The 22,471-nt window shown below is 44.3% G+C and overlaps 1 protein-coding gene and 1 long non-coding RNA gene across 3 annotated transcripts in view; one reads left to right on the forward strand and one right to left on the reverse strand.

Annotated features, from left to right (window-relative positions):
* The window catches only part of LOC130352999 (uncharacterized), a 67,938-nt gene extending 49,573 nt beyond the window's left edge, over window positions 1-18,365 (reverse strand). Inside the window, exons 1-2 of the long non-coding RNA XR_008888433.1 lie at window positions 18,331-18,365; window positions 12,659-12,814 (exon numbers count right to left, since the gene is read on the reverse strand). This is a non-coding gene — a long non-coding RNA (uncharacterized LOC130352999). The remainder of the gene's footprint in view (window positions 1-12,658; window positions 12,815-18,330) is intronic.
* The window catches only part of HGFAC (HGF activator), a 95,557-nt gene that overhangs the window by 48,691 nt on the left and 24,395 nt on the right, over window positions 1-22,471 (forward strand). For both annotated transcript variants that reach the window (XM_056555027.1, XM_056555028.1), the window contains exons 6-9: window positions 176-298; window positions 446-580; window positions 12,524-12,634; window positions 17,307-17,484. In XM_056555027.1, coding sequence (XP_056411002.1) covers window positions 176-298; window positions 446-580; window positions 12,524-12,634; window positions 17,307-17,484 — 547 coding nt within the window. The remainder of the gene's footprint in view (window positions 1-175; window positions 299-445; window positions 581-12,523; window positions 12,635-17,306; window positions 17,485-22,471) is intronic.

Consider the following 22,471-nt stretch of genomic DNA (forward strand, 5'->3'; position numbering starts at 1 on the left):
CCAAAGGAACCAATAGGTTCAATAGGTCAAGTGAGTGCCACATTTCACATTCATGGGCTATGTATAGATTTGTGGTAGTATCTGGCCCAGACTAGCTGCCATGACAAAGAAGGTAAATTCTAGAACCTTTTTTTATATCTATATTTTGTACATAACTTTGTATTCTTTTTCTTAGTATTTCAAGATCATTGTGCAGGCAATCCCTGCAAAAATGGTGGCACCTGTACTAATGTACCATTCTTCAACTCATATTACTGTATGTGCCCGGTGGAGTACTCTGGTCATGACTGTGAGATTGGTGAGTACTGGGGTATATTGGGTGAAGATGAAAGTTATGATTGACTTAGGCCTTGTTGGCCACTTCTCACCACAGCTCAACAACAAAAACTAAGAACCTGAGATGTTGTCTTCTTATGTCAATGGTTTTATTTGCCCTTTACTTCAGAAAAATGTTTCGATAAAGCTCATTATGTGCATTATGATAATGGAGAATCATGGACAAGAATTCACAAAGGGAAGGTGGAACAATGTACGTGTACGGACAGCCAGATTGAGTGTCACACTGGAGAAAGATACACAGGTATTCTGTCTTACTCACATCTTTATTCTTCTTTCATGAGCAAGTTGTAGAACCTAGACAAACTCATGCATGAGGCTGACATGCAAACACTGTGGACAAACACTATATGGCAACAATACCAACCTCTAAATCGCCATGTTTGCTGTCCTATACTTACAACATAACAAGTAAACAGTTTACTAATTTTACAAATTATTATACTACCCCTGTATACAGTTCCTCACCCCTTATATATTTGTAAATATTTTATTCTATCTTTTTATGTGACAAAGGGAAGAAATGACACTCTGCCACAATGTAAAGTAGTGAGTGCACAGCCTGTAATGTTGTGTCCCCTCAAAATAACCCAGCACACAACCATTAAAAGGGTTCTCTGCCCCTAGACATCTTTTCCCCTATCCAATGGATAGGGAATAAGATGTCTGATCATGGGGAGGGGGGGGGGTCCGGCCGCTGGGACCCCCCATGATCTCCAAGCTGGCACCGCAGCGTTCTGAACATGGAAGCTTGGGGCCAAGGTTAAGACATTAATGGAGTACTCCGCCACTAGACATCTTATCGTCCGTGTTCATAACGTTACACCACACCCCCTTCATTCATGTCTATGGGAGGGGGTGTGACTGCTAGTACAACACCTTCATGCACCCCCCCCATAGACATGAATAGAGGGGGTGTGGCGTGTCAAACGATATGATGTCTAGGGGCGGAGTACCCCTTTAATGTCTAAACCTTGGCAACAAATTGTCAATATTTTGTGCACCATTATTTTAACCCCTTAAGGACTGGGGTTTTTTCCGTTTTTGCATTTTCGTTTTTTGCTCCTTGCCTTTAAAAAATCATAACTCTTTCAATTTTGCACCTAAAAATCCATATGATTGCTTATTTTTTGCGCCACCAATTCTACTTTGTAATGACGTCAGTCATTTTGCCCAAAAATCTACGGTGAAATGGAAAAAAATCATTGTGAGACAAAATTGGAAAAAAAAACGCAGTTTTGTAACTTTTGGGGGCTTCCGTTTCTATGTAGTACATTTTTCGGTAAAAATGACACCTTATCTTTATTCTGTAGGTCCATACGGTTAAAATGATACCCTATTTATATAGGTTTGATTTTGTCGTACTTCTGGAAAAAATCATAACTTCATGCAGGAAAATTAATACGTTTAAAATTGTCATCTTCTGACCCCTATAACTTTTTTATTTTTCCGTGTATGGGGCAGTATGAGGGCTAATTTTTTTCACCATGATCTGAAGTTTTTAACGGTACAATTTTTGCATTGATAGGACTTATTGATCGCTTTTTATTCATTTTTTCATGATATAAAAAGTGACCAAAAATGCACTATTTTGGACTTTGGAATTTTTTTACGCGTACGCCATTGACCGTGCGGTTTAATTAACAATATATTTTTATACTTCGGACATTTCCGCACGCGGCGATACCATATATGTTTATTTTTATTTTTATTTACACAGTTTTTTTTTTTTTATGGGAAAAGGGAAGTGATTCAAACTTTTAATAGGGGAGGTGTTAAATGATCTTTATTCACTTTTTTTTCCCACTTGTTTTTTGCAGTGTTGTAGCTCCCATAGGGACCTATAACACTGCACACACTGATCATTGTTATCCCATAGGGACCTATAACACTGCACACACTGATCTTTTACATTGATCACTGGTTTCTCATAGGAAACCAGTGATCGATGATTCTGCCGCTTGACTGCTCATGCCTGGATCTCAGGCACTGAGCAGTCATTCGGCGATCGGACAGCGAGGAGGCAGGTAGGGACCCTCCAGCTGTCCTGTAAGCTGTTTGGGATGCCGCGATTTCACCGCAGCTATCCCGAACAGCTCCTTGAGCTAACTGGCATGGTTTCACTTTCACTTTAGACGCGGCGTTCAACTTTGAACGCCGCGTCTAAAGGGTTAATAGCGCGCGGCACCGCGATCAATGCCACGCGCTATTAGCCACGGGTCCCGGCCGTTGTTGGAGGCCGGGCCCGACCCGCTATGATGCGGGGCCACGCCGTGATCGGACACATGACGTTCCAGTACGTCATGTGTCCTTAAGGGCTTAAGCTACCGCAGGTAGCTTATCACTACCGCAGGATAAGTGATACGTTTTATATTGCGGGGAGGTTTCAATCTCCTGTACGGAGCCCTGGCTCTCCCCCTGAAGCAGCGCATCATGACCCCTGCCTGAAGTGGATACTTTTTTTTCATGAGACTACTCCTTTGAGCCACTTGGGCATGGAATTCACCAGAGCTTCACAGGTTTCCACTGGAGTCCTCCTCCACTCCTCCATGATGACATTATGGAGCTGGTGGATGTAAGAGACCTTGCGCTCTGTCACCTGCCCCACAGATGCTCAATATGGTTTAGGTCTGGAGACATGCTTGGCCAGTCCATCACCTTTAGCAAGGCAGTGGTCACCTTGGAGGTGTGTTTGGGGTCATTATCATGTTGGAAAACTGCTCTGTTGCCCAGTCTCTGAAGGGAGGGTTCATGCTCTGCTTCAGCATGTCACAGTACATGTTGGAATTCATGGTTCCCTCAATTTACTGCAACTTCCCAGTGCCAGCAGCCCCTCTCATGCAGCACATACCATGACACTCCCACCATCATGCTTGACTGGAGGCAAGACACACTTGTCTTTGTACTTCTCATCTGGTTGCCGCTACACACACTTGACACCATTTTATCTTGGTCTCATAAGACCAAAGGGTATGGTTTCAGTAATCAAGTAATTCAGTATCCCAGCACCAAAGGCTATCCTGTGGGCTAAATATTGCCTCGGGCATCCCTGGTTGGGCTCCCTGCTCTATTGTCTGACCTGTTATAATGTGATCTATGGTTGTGTTATGTCATGTATTAATTTATGCACTGTACCTTTAAGGGATTGTTGCAGAGTGACCAGGTGACCCTGATACCCAATGGGAGACCCCAAACCTAGCCCCTATGTAGTGGGTGGGTGGGGGAGCTGTTCAATGTCTAGTCAGAGCTCAGTGTGAACTGCAGTTCAGTTTAGAGAGAGAGAGAGAGTTGGAGAGTGAGTGCAGTCAGTGCTGGGGTGAGGGTGAGTGTGTTCCTACTGGCAAGCTGAAGAGAAGCCTAGGGAGAAGAGAACTACAAAATTCCACAGCCATGCCAATTTCAGGAAAAAAAAACAATGCACGGGTGTATATCAAAGCCTGGCGGTAAGCAGAGCTCTTGGGGAAAATCTCTACTTCAGTCAGTCAGTAAAGTTGAGTCTTTCAAGTCCACTTGCGCTGCTAATAATCCTTGGTGCTTGCCTCAAAACCTCCTGATAACGGTGATGAGTCAACGAAACATGTAGAGAGGGGCTTGTACTGGTGTTTTAAAAATGTGTACACTGTATCTGTATTTACAATACTGGTGGAGAATCTTCCCCTTAGGTGGGGTGAGCCTGACTGGCCTCCACTAAAAAGAATGTATTGTGGATAGATATCCACTATTTCTACAGTAGACATGGTCACAGCCTTTTAACAGTTTCCCTCAATCATGGTATAATTTTACATATAATCCAATAAAAGTTAAGTTTTAGGGGAGTGTTTGTCTATATAAGGGTTTTTGTGCGTCAGGCTTTTTCAGCCTTTGGGAAAATTCTACTTAGAACCCCACTCTCCTGTTTGGGAGTTTCTTGCGTTGTTCATACCATTATTTTCCATAGACAACCTCTGGATATAATGCTGAGCACTTGCACTCAATTTCTTTGGTCGACCTTGACGGGAACCGTTCTAAGTTAAACCTGTCCTGGCAATCTTGGCCATTTTTATGTACAGGCAACATATTTTTTCCCAGATCCAGAGTTTTTTGCCATGAAGTGCCATGTTATATTTCGAGTCACAAGAGAGTGATAAAACTAGGGATGAGCGAATTTAATATGAATTTGTTACGAATTTAAGGAAAAATTTGATTTGCAATGAATGCGAATATCGCTGCAATTCAATCACGCAAATTGCTTCATTAAACTCCATTTAATGCAGTCCAACCTCCAGGGCATCTAAAATGGTGGATCCACATGTGAGGACATGGGGCAAGGAATCCTGGGAAGGCAGGAACAAGGGTCGCCGGGGTGACCCTGAATCACATGTAGCATGCAGCCTATCAGCAGCCAGCCACCCCTGTGATGTCACAGCCCTATATAATCGGCAGCCATCTTGAGGCCAGTCACTTCAGCCTTTTACAGTATTGTAGAGAGAGAGAGAGAGAGAGAGAGAGAGGGGGGGGGGGGGGGGCAGACAGCAGTGTGTGTTGCATAGAAAAGCATTTTTACAGCAGCGACTCACCTCCCAGTCACATCAGCATTTTATGACAGAGAGGGAAAGAGAGCAGTGTGACTTGCACAGAAAAGCATTTTTACAGCAGCGATTCACCTCCCAGTCACATCAGCATTCTATTGCAGAGAGGGACAGAAAGCAGTGTGTTGCACAGAAAAGCTTTTTTACAGCAGCGATTCACCACAAGCCCAAATCCAGCCTAGAAGCACTCATAGGGAAGGGAGTGAGAATGATAGAGAAAGTGCAATTTTGGATGTAGCACACAGTGACTGTGTGCTGCAACACCGGTGTGTACAACAACTGAAAGCTAATAGTAGCCAGCCAGTTAGGGTGAGCAGAGTACTAAAAGCATGTAGTCCTCTATTAAGTGTAACCTGTGCGTACATCTAAGTGGTGTACCATTTTGTTCCTGTTAAAGTCTTAAGGGCCAAGATACTATGAAAGGCCAGCCAAAAGTACACACCTGCTGGTGTTGTAGACAAATACTGCTTTAAGCGTACTGGAGCGCATTGTCCACCTCTCATAAGTGCATACCACATACATACATCTAAGTGGTGTACCATTTTGTTCCTGTTAAAGTCATAAGGGCCAAGATACTGTGAAAGGCCAGGAAAAAGTATACACCTGCTGGTGTTGTAGACAATTACTGTTATAAGCGTAGTGGAGCGCATTGTACTCCCCTCATATAGGCACTAAGTATGTCAGGCAGAGAAGTGCCAGGACGTGCACAGAGGAGTGGCAGAGGCCTAAATTCATCAGGCAGAGGTCGCAAGAGACTAGAGGCGAGTGGCAGCAGGAGTCACAGCTAGAGGCCTGAGCTCCCGGTATCAGCTAGCGGTCGTGTCTTGACCAGCAACCCATCTGCCGTCATCAATTGGTTAACACGGTCATCCACTTCATCATAAGTGACATTTGACACCTCCAGTCAACAGTCAGCGGGTCCCTCAGACACAACCCTCAGTTGGCATGGCCCGAGAGCAGTCCCTGTCCTCCCATTGCCTCTGTCCTATGCTGTTCCCATCCCCACATAAGTATCTTATGCTGTGGGTTTAACTCCACTATTTAGTGAGGACGATCTACTAGAGGACAGTCAGCAGCTACTGCCCAGCCAAGAAGTGGAGGAGACAACCGCCGCTTCCTCCGCTAGGTGTAGTACTGATAAGGAGAGTGGCGTGGGAGGTGGTGTTGCGAGCATTCAGTCTCCAAATACAGACACTGTTGAGGATCCTGAGGAGGACATCAGTGACGTGCAGACACAACTCGGTGATTATGAAGCCGATCACACTTGGGAGCCGGGTGCAGAAACAGCTTCATCATCATCAGGAGAAGAGCGTTGCAGGTCGCCCGTGAGGCAGCAGCTGAGCCAGCAAGTTGGTAGCATGGTTGGCAGTCAGCATGGTGGCAGAAGTGGAAAATCTGGAGCCAAACATGCCCAGGGTAGACCACCCACTTAGCAGCAGCCTACCTTCTTGGGAGGTAGTGGAACAGGGGTTCCTGTAGTCGGTGGCAGTAGCAGTCAATCAGTGCGGACTGTTGGTGGGAAAATCAGCTACTCGGCGGTGTGGCAGTTTTTCATCAAGCATCCATCATCTAACAGGAGAGGAGGAGCAGGAGCAGCTAGAGGGTTATGAGGAAGGCGAGACAGAGGACCCAGACACACAGTGGCAGTATGCAGTGGAGATGGAGGCAGGGAGTCCCTCCTAGTCACTTGCACAAATGGCACGATGCATGCTCACTTACTTGCGTAATGAATTGTCATTATTCGGCAGCGGGTTGACTTCTGGCTCTCCACCATATTGGACCCTCGCTATTGGCACAAAATGGGGGGCCTTTTTTACACCCTCTGAGAGGGAGGACAAACTGACCTACAACAGAGACTTCCTATGTAGTCAGTTGGCCAATGCCTATCTGTGCCATCGTCCATCCTCTCGCAGGTCTGACTTTAGGGGCCCTCTGCGCTCACCTTCCACTGCCATGGCTGCTGGGGAGGGGTGGGGTGGCAGGAGCAGTACCAGCTTTATCAGCAGCAGCCTGAGTCTACAATCGCTGATGAGAAGTTTTCTTCACCCGCATAGTGAAGCAACTCATCAGCAGCAGGTAGACCTGGAGGAGGGACACGTTTTGATCAAAAAGTGCGCTAAGAGCCTCCATTTTGTTGACCAAGTGTGCTGCTGCCATTTTCTTTTTTTACATGTTTTGTACTTGCCACAGCAGCGTGCACCCATGTATTGGGTATAGGTGCTGGCTACATTTTTGTTTTTGCCATGCAATTTGGGGGGAGCGGCTCCCTCTGTAGCCGTGCATCCCCTCCCCTATTTCACAGGAAGTGGTTTGGATTGATAGTGGATCCAACATGTCACCTAGTCAGAGGCTGCATGCCCAGCAGAGGTGAGTGAGTGTTAGGGTCCCATCCGATATGAGGCCACCTCCGCGTGGTGAATGGGGGACACGTTTTGATCAAAAAGTGCGCTAAAAGCCTCCATTTTGTTGCCCAAGTGTGCTGCTGTCATTTTCTTTTTTACATGTTTTGTACTTGCCACAGCAGCGTGCACCCATGTATTGGGTATAGGTGCTGGCTACATTTTTGTTTTTTTGTTTTTGCCATGCAATTTGGGGGAAGTAGCTCCCTCTGTAGCCGTGCATCCCCTCCCCTATTTCATAGGAAGTGGTTTGGATTGATAGTGGATCCAACATGTCACCCAGTCAGAGGCTGCATGCCCAACAGAGGTGAGTGAGTGTTAGGGTCCCATCCGATATGAGGCCACCTCCGCGTGGTGGATGGGGGGACACGTTTTTGATCAAAAAAGTGCGCTAAGAGCCTCCATTTTGTTGACCAAGTGTGCTGCTGCCATTTTCTTTTTTTTACATGTTTTAGACCTGGAGCAGGACCTGAACCAGCCGGTAGTGGCATACCTTGACATGACCTTGCCAACACACCTTGAAGATCCGCTGGACTTCTGGGCAGCTGAACTTGATTTGTGGCCACAACTAGCAGAGTTTGCCCTGGAAAAGCTGCCCGGCCTGTAATGTGCCATCTGAGCAGGTGTTTAGTCCGGCGGGGGCCATAGTCACCCCAAGTAGAACTCGTCTGTCCACGAAAAATGTGGAGAGACTGACCTTTGTGAAGATGAATCAGGTATGGATTAGCCAGGATTTCCACCCACCAATGCCTGATGCATCAGAGTAGATTGACCATGGTGCCACACCAACACTTCATAAATATGGATAGTGCTAAACATATTTAAGGTGCTGCTCCCCAGTTACAGACATTCATCACCATCAGACCACAAGTAAGTATTGAGGATATGCATTACTTAAAACTTAACTTTTAATAATATTTTTAGGATAAAATATATGTAGCCAAAATTTTTTATTCAAACAAAAGGAATGGTGTGCAAAAAACACCATGTTCCACCTACACCACCAAGTATTGATGTGATGCAAAGACCTCTAAAAGGTGGAAGGGAACAACGTATGGTCCACTGTAACTTGGGGGGGTAAAAAAATTCCCCTGTAAGGCCCTACTCTTGTATTATTAATTCCCTTCTTGTCAAGTGTTACTCGCCCTAAAAAGGGCAGCCCCACACAGGAACCTCTCCCTATTTTCCCCTTCAAACACTGCCATTTCGCAGGGTTTTTAGGGGGATATAGACAGAGTTTCCTGTGTGGGGCCACCCTTTTTAGGGTGAGTAACACTTTCCAAGAAGGAAATAATAATACAAGAGTAGGGCCTTACTGGGGAAGTTTTTACCCTCACCAGTTACAGTGGACAATACGTTGTTCCCTTCCACCTATGAGAGGAAAGTGTTACTCGTCTTAAAAAGGTCGTCCCCACAGAGGAAACAATACCTATTTCCACTTAAAATCCATGGGAAATGTCAGTATGTGTAGGTGGAAATAGGGAGAGGTTCCTGTGTGGGGCCATCCTTTTTAGGGCGAGTAACACTTACCAAGAACGGAATTAATAATGCGAGAGTAGGGCCTTACAGGGGAAGTTTTTAGCCCCCACCAGGTACAATGGACCATATGTTGTTCCCTTCCACCTTTTAGAGGTCTTTGCATCACATCAATACTTGGTGGTGTAGGTGGCACATGGTGTTTTTTGCACACCTTTCCTTTTGTTTGATTTAAAAAATAATTTTTGGGTCCATATATTTTATCCAAAGCATATTATGAAAAGTTATGTTTTATGTAATGCATCAATACTTACTTGTGCACACTAACACTTTTACAAAAGAGACCGTTTTCTTCTGCCTACCTGCATTACTGTAACTACTATTCTGATCCTGCCACCCGCCTGATGCCACACATCTGATGCCAAGTTCTCCTTTTTTCACCCACCTTCGTCACCGGGTACTGGTATTGCCACCCACCGCACCACCGGGTCACTTTCAGGACTCCTGATGCTGCTGCTTCCACCATATGTTCTCCTCATGCTGATGCCAGCACCAAGCTGTCTCATACTGCCACCATATGTTCTCCTCATGCTGATGCCAGCTCCAAGCTGTCTCATACTGCCACCATTTGTTCTCCTCATGCTGATGCCAGCTCCAAGCTGTCTCATACTGCCACCATATGATCTCCTCATGCGCATGCCAGCTCCAGGGTGTCCCATGCTGCCACCATATGTTCTCCTCATGCTGATGCCAGCTCCAAGCTGTCTCATACTGCCACCATTTGTTCTCCTCATGCTGATGCCAGCTCCAAGCTGTCTCATACTGCCACCATATGATCTCCTCATGCGGATGCCAGCTCCAGGGTGTCTCAATTTGCCACCATATGTTCTCCTCATGCTGCCGCCAACTCCAGGCTGTGTCATTAAGCCACTATTTAGTCTCCCCATGCTGCCGCCAACTCCAGGCTGTGGCATTCAGCCACTATATGGTCTCCTCATGCTTCTGCCACCTCCAGGCTGTGGCATTCAGCCACTATATGTTCTCCTCATGCTGCTGCCAACTTCACGCTGTGTCATTCAGCCACTATATGCGGCGACCAACTCCACGCTGTGTCATTCAGGCACTATATGGTCTTCTCATGCTGCCGCCACCTCCATGCTGTGTCATTCAGGCACTATATGGTCTTCTCATGCTGCCGCCACCTCCACGCTGTGTCATTCAGGCACTATATTGTCTCCTCATACTGCCGCCTCCTCCATGCTGTGTCATTCAGCCACTATATGGTCTCCTCATGCGGCCACCACCTCCATGCTGTGTCATTCAGGCATAATATGTTCTCCTAAGGCTGCCGCCACCTCCAGGCTGTGTTATTCAGCCACTTTATGCTGCTGCCACCTCCACGCTGCGTCATTCAGCTACTATATGGCCTCCTCATGCTGCTGCCACCTCCACGCTGTGTTATTCAGCCACTATATGGTCTCCTCATGCTGCCGCCACCTTCACGCTGGGTCATTTAGCCACTATATGGTCTCCTCATGCTGCCGCCACCTCCATGCTGTGTCATTTAGGCTCTATATGGTCTCCTCATGCTGCCGCCAACTCCAGGCTGTGTCATTCAGCCACTATATGCTGCCGCCAACTCCAGGCTGTATCATTCAGCCACTATGTGGTCTCCTAATGCCGCCACCTCTATGCTGTGTCATTCATGCATTATATGGTCTCCTCATGCTGCCGCCACCTCCACACTGTGTCATTCATGCATTATATGGTCTCTTCATGCTGACACCACCTCCACACTGTGTCATTCAGCCACTATATGTTCTCCTCATGCTGCTGCCACCTCCACGCTGTGTCATTCAGGCACTATAAGGTCTCCTCATGCTGCTGCCACCTCCACGCTGTGTCATTCAGCCACTATATGGTCTCCTCATGCTGCTGCCATCTCCACGCTGTGTCAATCAGGCACTATATGGTCTCCTCATGCTTCCGACACCTCTATGCTGGGTCATTCAGCCACTATATGGTCTTCTCATGCTGTCGCCATTTCCAGGCTGTGTCATTCAGCCACTATATGGTCTCCTCATGCTGCCACCACCCACATGCTGTGTCATTCAGCCACTCTATGATCTCCTCCTGCTGCTGCCAACTCCAGGCTGTGTCATTCAGCCACTATATGGTCTCCTCATGATGCCACCACCTCCACGCTGTGTCATTCAGCTACTATATGGTCTCCTCATGCGGCCACCACCTCCAGGCATGTCATATTGAATAACATTATTATTTCACTAACCCAGCACACACCCTATGCGTGTTACAGCAAGGCAAAGTGTTCTACACCCCTATTGAGGCTCTCTGTAGCCCAGAAATAGACATTTTTAATAGCGATTAACCGCAAATAAATTCAGACCGAAACTAATATTTTAGAAAAATTCGGCAAATTTGCCGAATCTAATTTTTCAAAAATTCACTCATCTCTAGATAAAACCAAATTACAGACACCTGCTCCCCATTCACACCTAAAATCTTGTAATGAGTCGCATGACCCAGGGGAGGGAAAATGGATAATTAGGCCTAACTTGGACATATCCACTTCGGGGTGTACTTACCAAAACACAGAAAATGTAGAAATCATCCCATTTTTTTTTTTTTTTTTTAGGTTCCATGTAAAACCAGTCTAAGGAAGTGGTTCAAGATTAGAATAATTAGTCTGCTTTTAACATCACTACACCTGTCCATAGTTTGCACCTGGTATTGCTCAGCCCCATTCACTTAAGTAGAATTGAGCTTCAATTACAGATGTAACCCATGGACAAGTGAAGCACTGTTTCAAAAAAGCAGTGATACTTTATTCATCGTCAGGGAACAGAGGAACGTGGCACTTCTGTGTTTGTTTATTCAACGTACAGTGCAAAAAACATGTCGATAAAAGCAGGGAGACACAGTCATCAAGGAACGCAGAATGGTGACAGCTGTTTCATGTACTAGGTAGACTTCCTCAGACCAGTCTAGTCCATAACTATCTGTTTTTTGCACTTCATGTTGCATAAACTAACGGAGAAAAAGGAAGAAGAATAATTTCAGCTCACCACTCTGCGATGCTGGAAGATCAGAAGTCCTGTAAGGTGCGGAGAGCAGGGCAGGCAAACAGCGGGCTGGGTCCCGGAATGGAATGGACAAGGAATGGGCAAAAAAGCACGGACCTCTAGCTGCTCCACTTGAGAGGGGAAAAATGCGTAAAACTTGACTTTTAATCCCTCAGGTTAAAAAGATAGGATATCCATGGACATACGACACACAAAGAATAAGAAACCGATGCGTTTCAAGCCCAAATGCGTCAGTTTCTTATTCTTTGTGTGTCGTATGTCCATGGATATCCTATGTTTTTAACCTGATGGATTAAAAGTCAAGTTTTACGCATTTTTCACCTCTCAAGTGGAGCAGCTGGAGGTCCGTGCTTTTTTGCCCATTCCTTGCATAAACTAACACCTTTGCATCTGATTTGGTAAGTGCCACTTTTCTCACTTCCCTGCATTTGAATGTGCGGACATTGCTGTCTATATTAGCTGAGCACCCTCGACTGTTTGTGAAGTTAAATGTGTTTTTGTTGTGTGTTGTGTGTATGTGGCTGTTAACCCCTGTTAGGGTGTTATATTGCTCTTTCACTTCATTGCTATGCCAAACACTGTTTTGTGTGGATTCTATACTATAGAACCAGATTAATTGACAGTGTGTTTTTGTCTTTAGCTTGCTCAGTGAATCCATGTCTCAATGGTGGAGCCTGTCGTCTGATGATCGCTACTAACAATCCAGTATGTAGCTGCAGGGGAAGATTTGTTGGCAAATACTGTAATATAGGTAAGACAAAAAACATTCACTCACCTTGATACCATAAGGGGAATATGAGAGACATGGGGCCAGTAACGCATTCCTCAATCTTTCATTTTATATCAACCCTTCAATCCACCAAAGGTTGCAATACAAGGCCTGTGTATGTTGACTTATAAACCAATATAAAGGGTTTAGGACCACCCACATCTAAAAAAAAAACTAGATAAAGAAGAATATTCAGAGCTCCTATGTGTGATGGCAGTATGCAGTATATGAAAGCAGTATATGCCAAATTGCTTGAGTTTTTTTTGCCTTCTTTATCGTAAGGCTGTGTTTATATTATGTTTGTAAATTAGCTACAGTGTATACACCAGTAAAACTCCACAGGGTCCCATTCACCTGGCGTATGCCAAATGGTGTACTTTTGGCATCCACCAGGCTGGTAGGCATTAGAATAACACACTTTTGCTCTATAGAAGAGTTTTTGCAGGCTATATAGATATACAGTGAAAGTAATTTTTGCAGTGGCATACAGCTTTTACTTTATTTACAGCTTTCCAGTGGAGGCAAAAAACAATGGGAGAATCCAGATGTATACCTATCACAAATTCTCAAGCACTGAATAGAGCCTAAATTAGTCCATCAAAATATCTTGTACTGTGCATAAATGTCCAGATTTCACCGCTATACAGTACCCAATAATACCATCATACAAGACCTAAATAATGCTATACCCAAACAAAACCACCTAATTTTGCTTCCATACATTTTTTTTAAAATCAACTGGTGCCAGAAAGTTAAACCGATTTTTTAATTACTTCTATTTAAAAATCTTACTCCTTCCAGTACTTATCAGCTGCTGTATAATACAGTGCTCTCTGCTGACACCTCTGTCCATGTCAGGAACTGTCCGGAGCAGGAGAGGTTTACTATGGGGATTTGCTTCTACTCTGGACAGTTCCTGAAAAGGACAGACCCTCGTGGTCAGGCATCTTATCCACTATCCATTGGATTGTTTTCTGGCGGAGTACCCCTTTAAGACATAAAAAAAGCCAAGAGAACCAAGCCCTTCATTTTATATCCCAGACTGATGAGATTTCTTGAACAATATCTCTATTACTGGAGGTGGTTCTATTCAGTCAATATTGGAGACACCGTGTACCACCTTTCTTCCAATTATTTAACTCCGTCCAATAAAATAAAGTAACACAGTAAGTTATTCTACAAATTTTGATTTAGAAATGGTGAAACCAGGTGTCAGGACCTGACAAGCTCTCACTGCGCAGCACTTTTTCTACCCAAATTGTCTATTATTCTTCTACATTTGATGCTCAATTAGCTGAAGCGAATCTGTCAGTTATTATTCATCCTCTGGGTTATCATGAATCTCCAACTTTGCTCTGGTGGCTCAGCACATATTGTTCCAACTACAATCATTTCATTTTTAGCCTGACTCCCAGGTTTTTACAGCAGATGCCATACCTTGAATGGCAGGTGATTTGCATAAGGGATAATGTAGATAACAACACTCTGTGGTCTAATTCAGCCACTATATAGATGGACACGTCTTTACAAAATTGCTTATGTTAGTTATAAGGTGTGTAAAGAAACAATATGTACAGATGCAGCATTTTGACTGTGTATTCCAATAAGACCAATAAGACTGTCATATATATATATATATATATATATATATATATATATATATATATTACAGCTCTGGAAAAAACTTACCAGTTTCTTTGGTTATACAATGTGTAGGTACAGTATGTGTTTGAGTATAATGAACAGTTTTGTTTTATTCTATAAACTGCATACAACATTACTCCCAAATCCCGCTAAAAAATATTTTCATTCACAGTATTGGTGGAAAATAACAATTGGTCAAAATAACCAAAATGGATACATTGTTTTCAGGCCTCAAATAATGCAAAAATGAAAAAAAAAAAAAATCATACTTATTTTTTAAAGATCACCTGTCATCAAACCATATTTTCTAATCTAACTCAGATTATATTCCCTAACTACTCCTTACACCCCTCCTGCCTTTAACAAAAATATCAGAGCCTTAAAAGGCTGTGTATTATACCTTTCCCCTTGTTCACATTTTATGAGCTCTCACTGAAGCCTGTGAGAGCTGTGCCTCGCCATGCCCCACATGCACTTCCTGAGTTTGGTCTCCTGCAAGGTCAGGAGGAGACCAAACTCATTATTTGACATAACAGAGCCACCTATTAAAAACATATCAAGGTTGAGAATTTTAACCGCAAGTAAATAGCAAAGTGTCTTATAATTACATAGGGAACAATATATTAAACATTTTGTTTGGTGACAGGTACTCTTTAACAACAAAATCTTAATGTTTTGGTGGAATATCCCTAATTTTCTTTCTTTGAAATGGTTATTTTCTGTTGGCGTTCCCTCCCTCCAACTACAAGTCCCAGGATCCCATGTTTGTAAGTGTGAGGTCACTTTTCTCACTCCCACACATCAGCTACCCCACCCATTGATACACACCAGGGACAATTCCCTGCCGCCCTGTAAAGACTGATCTCCCTCCCACACAGTGGTCGCTCCACCCATTGAGGCAGACAGGCTCCCTTTCAACACCTGCCTAATGATATAATGTCTCGGGCCACACTACAACCTGGGAAAACCTGAGACGACACTCAATTTGCACGCCCCAATAAACAATGGGGCAAAGATCACATAAGAATTGCAAAGCCAGTCATCAAACACAGGTACAGACACTATATTATGAACTACACTAACTTAACAGCCCCTGTACCATATTCCTGGAATACCTCTTTAATCTTAGCTTTTATGCATCTTGGCATGTTCTCCACCAGTCTGTCACATTGCTGTTGGGTGACAAAAATTTCAAGTAGCTCAGCTTTGTTTAATGGCTTGTGACAGTCCATCTTCGTCTTGATCAAATTCCAGACGTTTACAATAAGGTTCAGGTCTGGAGATCAGGCCGGCTATGACAGGGTCTTGATCTGGTGGTCCTCCATCTATACCTTCGTTGTCCTGGCTGTGTGGCATGGAGCATTGTACTCTTGGAAAAAACAATTCCAAGACTTAAGGAACATTGTCAGAAGGATGCAGTTGTTCTTCCAGGATAACCTTGTACTTTGCTTAATTTGTGCACCCTTCACAAAGACAAATCAGCCCAACTCCAGCTTTACTGAAGCTTCTGCTCCTTAGATGTGTCTATTTTAATAAATAGTCCAGAATAATACCCCCACACCTACAAAATGTTTCACTTCCGGCCTTGGGGCATGGTCAGGCAAAGCACACCACGTCCAAATTGCAAGGAAACAAAAGGTGCCAGCTCACGTGGTAAGAGTCCAACAACTTTATTGATCGCATTAGTCATTAGTCAGACCACATGTGGAGTATTGTGTCCAATTTTTAACCCCTGTATATAAGAAGGACATGGCTGAACTGGAGAGGGTGCAGAGGAGGGCGACAAAGATAATAATGGAATGGGAGGATTACAGGACCAAGACGGGTTATCAAACTTGGGGTTATTTAGTTTGGAGAAATGACGTCTTAGGGGCGATCTGATCACAGTGTACAAATATATGAATGAACAGTACAGAGATCTTTCTAGTGATCTTTTTATACCTAGGCTGATAACCATGACAAGGGGCATCCTCTATGTCTAGAGGAAAGAAGGTTTTACCATCATCACAGATCGGGATTCTTTACTGTAAGAGCAGTGAGACTATGGAACTCTCTGCTGCATGATGTTGTGATGTCTGACTCAAACAATTTGAAGGGGGTCTGGATGTTTTATAGAAAAATATAATATTACAGGTTATAGATACTAGATTTATGAGGATAGAACATTGATTCAGAGATTTATTCTGATGCGATATTAGAGTTGGGAAGGATTTTTTTCTGTCACAGTAGGCTCTTCAGTTGAACTCGATGAACTCTTGTCTTTTTTCAACCTTACAAACTATGCATACAAAAATAATAAAATCCATAATGATCCAGCAAAATGAATAACACGTTTTGTACACAATGGGGGAGATTTATCAAAACCTGTGCAGAGGAAAAGTTGCCCAGTTGCCCTTAGCAACCAATCAGATCGCTTCTTTCATTTTGCAGAGACCTTGTTAAAAATTAAAGAAGCGATCTGATTGGTTGCTATGGGCAACTGGGCAACTTTTCCTCTGGACAGGTTTTTTTTATAAATCTCCCCCAGTATTCTCATAGTCTATGACTAAGACTTTTTAGTTCGAAACACATTAGTTATTTTACTGCATCATTATGGATTTTATTATTTGTGTATGCAATCAATAAAGTTGTTGAAACTTTACCACGTGAGCCGACACCTTGCTTTACTTATCATGATAAATACTTCCCCATCAATTAACAATGCCTAAACATCTTTTCTTTGAACTCCATACTTCACTATTCCTCTGTTACTCCTCCTGGAAAACTATGTATAAAATGATAGGTGGGAGTCAGTGGGGTGTGTCTATAAACACTCTGTCAACACTCAACAGTCAACACTGATTGGACAGTGTCAAATTGCGTAGTGACACAACCTAACTGGAGAATGGTCAGGCCTAGGTGTCATTTTATTCATGCAGTTCCTTTAGGAATAACATGTCAGTAACGTCAGTAACCTACCTGAATAAAACATTCCAGCTTCTTTTTGATCATTGCCTGTTGTGTCCTATAGATCCAAAGCAGGGCTGCTACAGTTATGGCAATGCATCAGAATATCGAGGTATGGAGAAGAAAAGTCGGTCAGGCCACAGCTGTCTGAAGTGGGATTCTGATGTTCTTCACCGAGAGATTCATATCGGCACACAGGAAGACTTTGTGCACAAGGGTTTGGGATCCCATTCATACTGCAGGTAAGAATTCCTTAAAGGGGTTATCCAGGAATAGAAAAACAGAGATAACTTCTTTAAAAAAAAAAAAAACACTCCCTGTCTGTCTCCAGGTTGGGTGTAGTTCTGAAGTAAATAGAGCCAAGTTGTAATACCACACCCAACCTGGGGACAGACATGGAGCTGTTTTTGAAAGAAATTCTCTCTGTTTCTATTCCTAGATAACCCCTTTAAACTTTCAACCTTTAGGTGCTGTATTTTGCTGCATATTTTCCTACCCATTAAAAGTCAATGGGAAGCAAAATCAGCTGCAGAAAATATGCAGCAAAATACGGCATGTTTAACCCTACCCTAAGGGTACGGTCCTGCGTAGCGCTAACACAGCGTATTTCACGATGCAAACAATGTGAAACGTGTAAAACGTTGCGTACTCGGCAATGAGCATACACACAGGGCTACCTGATGGCTGAGGTCACCGTCACACTGGTGCGTGGCACCGCCCCTAAACCTCCCTGAAATTACACAGCGTATTTCCAGAGGCGCAACACATTTTTCGCAGTGTGAAATACACCGAGTAAGCGCTACGTGGGACCGTACCCTAAAGGTGGAAAAAAAAAAAAAAAGCTAGGAAAAACACCATGCGTGCATGTATGTTAGCATTTTTCTGGTGTTCCCCCCCCCCCCCCCACACCAATTCTCCTTTAAAATCCTTAAGTCATATGATGAAAGAATCACATGATTTGTAATGAGAAAAACACAGGGGATAAAACCCCAAATAATAAAAACCTAGCGGATGCATTTTTTAACACAAATTTTGTTTGCCATTCTTGTGGGGAAAATAAAACCACTAGAAAAAAAACGGCAACATACCTGCACACGTGGTGTTTTTGTACGTAGCCTTAGGGCATTGTTTCCCAACAATGGGGGAGATTTATCAAAACCTGTGCAGAGGAAGAGTGGTGCAGTTGCCCATAGCAACCAATCAGATTGCTTCTTTCGTTTTCCACAGGCCTCTAAAGAGGCCTGTGGAAAACGAAAGAAGCAATCTGATTGGTTGCTATGGGCAACTGCACCACTCTTCCTCTGCACAGGTTTTGATAAATCTCCCCCAATGTGCCTACAGATGTTGCAAAACTACAACTCTCAGCATGCCTGGACAGCCTTTGCCTGACTGTAGACAGCTTGCTGCAAAATATAGGCTGTACATGGTTTGCTTACTTGTTTTTTCCATTACAGTACTGTACTATGCTCTTTTATTGGTAGAACTTTACCAGCAATGGCCAGAAGGTGGCACTATCACGCAGTCCTGAGCCATGCAGGCATTATTAATCGTGACATGTAAATCTGTCATACAGGTCACATGGTACTCCAAAATAATTTGCATGTATTAATTCAGTCAGCTGTTTAACAATGTTAATTTAAGCATTGCAGGTCTGCCCCATAGTATTACCCTGTGAGCCTGCGAACAAACGTGTCAAAGGTTTATTTATAAGCTTTTATTCAGGGATTACATGGATCACCATGTGCTGAATTCTTCATGAAGTGACTATAATGCAACAACTGCTTTTTGGAATAACTTTTTGAATTTTTTTTTCAAAGGCGCTATGTATTGATTTTTTGGCCTCCACAGGATAGGGGATAAGTAGCGGGGGTCCGAGCACCGGGACGGGACCGGGTCCTCTCAGTGAGGATGGCACCAGTAGACGGCATGCGCTCGGACCCCCCGAGGCCTGTGGAGGCCAAAAAAATCAACAAATAGCCCCTATATAAACTAAGATAGTTATTGCATTATAGTCACTTCATGAAGAATTCAGCACATGGTGATCCATGTAATCCAAGAATAAAAGCTTATAAATAAGCCTATATACACTTACTTTCTGTTCTCTGCTGCCACCTCTAGTGGAAAGCAGTAGTGCTACTGTCCAAATCTCCAAAAATGCTCCAGCTGGTGTAGTTATTAGCCCTAAAACGATTCTGCACAATAATATGCATTTTTTGTTGTTGTAAAGTACCTTATTTTCTTATCCCTTAAGTTTTGATGGTGGCTGTGCGCATTCCTTTGGAGCAGAGGTCTCCATACTGTAGTCTTCCAGATCTTGTAAAACTACAACTTCCAGCATGCCTGGGCAGCCAACGGCTTGGGGCACCCCTTGAAAAAAAACAAATTAGGACACCCTTACCGAATAATTTTTTTAATGTTGGCTATATGCAGGGGCGTCCCTCGGTCAAATCATTTGGGGCCCCTGTGCCAACAGCAACTGTGGCATGCAGGACACCAGGTCTCCAGGCATCACACATAAGGACACCAGGTATCTCACTGCCGCAGCCAGCAGCACTGTAGCTGGTGTCACAACCTTCTTTCTCACTGTAACCTCTTAGCCAGTGTTCCACAACATGTGTGCTTCCAGGTGTAGCAAAACTACAACTCCCAGCATGCCCAGATAGCCAAAGGCTGTCTGGGCATGCTGGGAGTTGCATTTTTTTCTAAGTCTGGAAGCATTCTGGTTGGGGAACACTGTCTTAGAAGTTACAGATGGAGTAAATATGGTGGTGATGAGGTACAGGTACATGGTACTTTACACACCAGGGCATATCTGCATCTCATCACCGCCATCTTTACTCAGTCTGTAACTTCTAAAGCAGTGTTTCCTAACCAGGGTATCTGCAGATGTCGGAAAAAAATACAACTCCCAGCATGCCCAGATAGCCAGAGGGCATGCTGAAAGCTGTAGTTTTGCAAAAGCTTGAGGCACATTGGTTGGGGAACACTGCCTTAAAAGTTACCACCATATTTACTCCATCTGTAACTTCAAAGACAGTGTTCCCCAACCAGGGTGCCAGATGTAGCAAAAACTACAACTCTCAACATACCCAGAGGCCCAATGGCTGTCTGGGCATGCTGAGAGTTGTAGTTTTGCAACAGCTGGAGGCACCCTAGTTGGGGAATACTAGTATATAGTGTAGACAATAATGTAAATCCATGTACATACAGAGTAAGTAATGTAATTTCATATAGTGACCCTAACAGCAGAACAATGACTGCAACTCTGGAGCTGTAATCATTATTCTGCTGGTGGACTCACTGTGTACATACAGTTCATTACTTATCCTGTACTGATCCTGTGTTATATCCTGTATTATATACTCCAGAGCTGTACTCACTATTCTGCTGGTTAGGTCACTGTGTACATACAATCCATTACTAATCCTGTACTAATCCGGTGTTATATCCTGTATTATATACTCCAGAGCTGTACTCACTATTCTGCTGGTTAGGTCACTGTGTACATACAATCCATTACTAATCCTGTACTAATCCGGTGTTATATCCTGTATTATATACTCCAGAGCTGTACTCACTATTCTGCTGGTTAGGTCACTGTGTACATACAGTACATTACTTATCCTGTACTGATCCTGTGTTATACCAATTAAACACTAGAACAAATAGAGAACAAAGAGCGCTCCGATGTGTAGAACAGTTTAGGTGTTAAACAGGATAATGGATCAATATGCGCTAACCTTGGTGGTTGTGCAAGGCAGGCACAACACTCAGGTAGGTATATAAGATCCCAGGGGACACAGCTGCAGCGATCCTTCACACGCCGAGGCACGGCGTGAACAATCAGGAGGACGACTGGAACACACAGGAAGACGGAAGGTAATGATCGCGCTGCCAGGACAGAGGACCGGAAAGGCCAGGTAAGCAGAACTAGTTTATTTTCACACAATGCGTTTCTGGATCGGTTGATCCTTTCGTCAGGCGTACAGCGCAGCACACCTGACGAAAGGATCAACCCGATCCAGAAACGCGTTGTGTGAAAATAAACTAGTTCTGCTTACCTGGCCTTTCCGGTCCTCTGTCCTGGCAGCGCAATCATTACCTTCCGTCTTCCTGTGTGTTCCAGTCATCCTCCTGATCCTGTGTTATATCCTGTATTATACTCCAGAGCTGTACTCACTATTCTGCTGGTGAGGTCACTGTGTACATACATTACATTACTTATCCTGTACTGATCCTGAGTTATATCCTGTATTATACTCCAAAGCTGCACTCGCTATTCTGCTGGTGAGGTCACTGTGTACATACATTACATTACTTATCCTGTACTGATCCTGAGTTATATCCTGTATTATACTCCAGAGCTGTACTCACTATTCTGCTGGTGAGATCACTGTGTACATATATTACTTATCCTGTACTGATCCTGAGTTATATCCTGTATTATACTCCAGAGTGGCCCCACCCATTGAGTGGCCCGCCCCATTGCCCCTCCTCTTTTGTGGCCCCACCCATGGCCCGTGCCCCGGATCTTTTGGAGGCCTAGCAACACCCCTGGCTATATGTAGGACTCCCTGTAGGTAGGTAGCTTGGCCCCGGTTTCATCCCTTTTACAGGTGTAGAGGAGTGCAGGGGTGAATAGGTGTAGAGAAATAACAGAAGGGTGTACATAGGTGACAGTGAGGTGAACATATGGGTGACAGAAAGAGGGGTGTAATTGGGAGACAGAGGGGAAACAGATGGGGTGCACATGGGTGTCAGAATGGTGTACAGGAGTGTCAGAGGGGTGTAGAGATGTGAGAGATGTAGAGGGGTGTACATGGGTGAAAGAGGGGCGTACAGGGGTGACAAAGGGGTGTAGAGAGGTGTACAGGGGTGACAAAGGGATGTACAGGGGTGACAAGCGGTGTAGAGGGGTGACAGAAGGGAGGGGATTCAGTACCTTAAGCTGGGTAGGCCTCTGTCAGCGCTGCCCCTGCTCCTCCCCTCCATCCACATCATTCAGCTGAGGGACCAGGGAGAATCCAGAGTCCAGAGCTGCTCCACAGGAGATACACGAGGATTGGAGCTGCAGCATCACCCGTCCCGGCACTGCACACAGATGTGATAGCTTGGGAGTGTAGGGTATGGGGAGTGTAGCTGTGCGGTAAGCAAAGGGTGCTTGTTAACCCTTAGTATTCGTGACACCAGGGTGAGGGCTCCTCAATAAAGCTTTTCCTACCGCCGCCC

The sequence above is a fragment of the Hyla sarda genome, chromosome 1 (assembly GCF_029499605.1).
Source record: "Hyla sarda isolate aHylSar1 chromosome 1, aHylSar1.hap1, whole genome shotgun sequence".
Lineage (NCBI taxonomy): Eukaryota > Metazoa > Chordata > Amphibia > Anura > Hylidae > Hyla > Hyla sarda.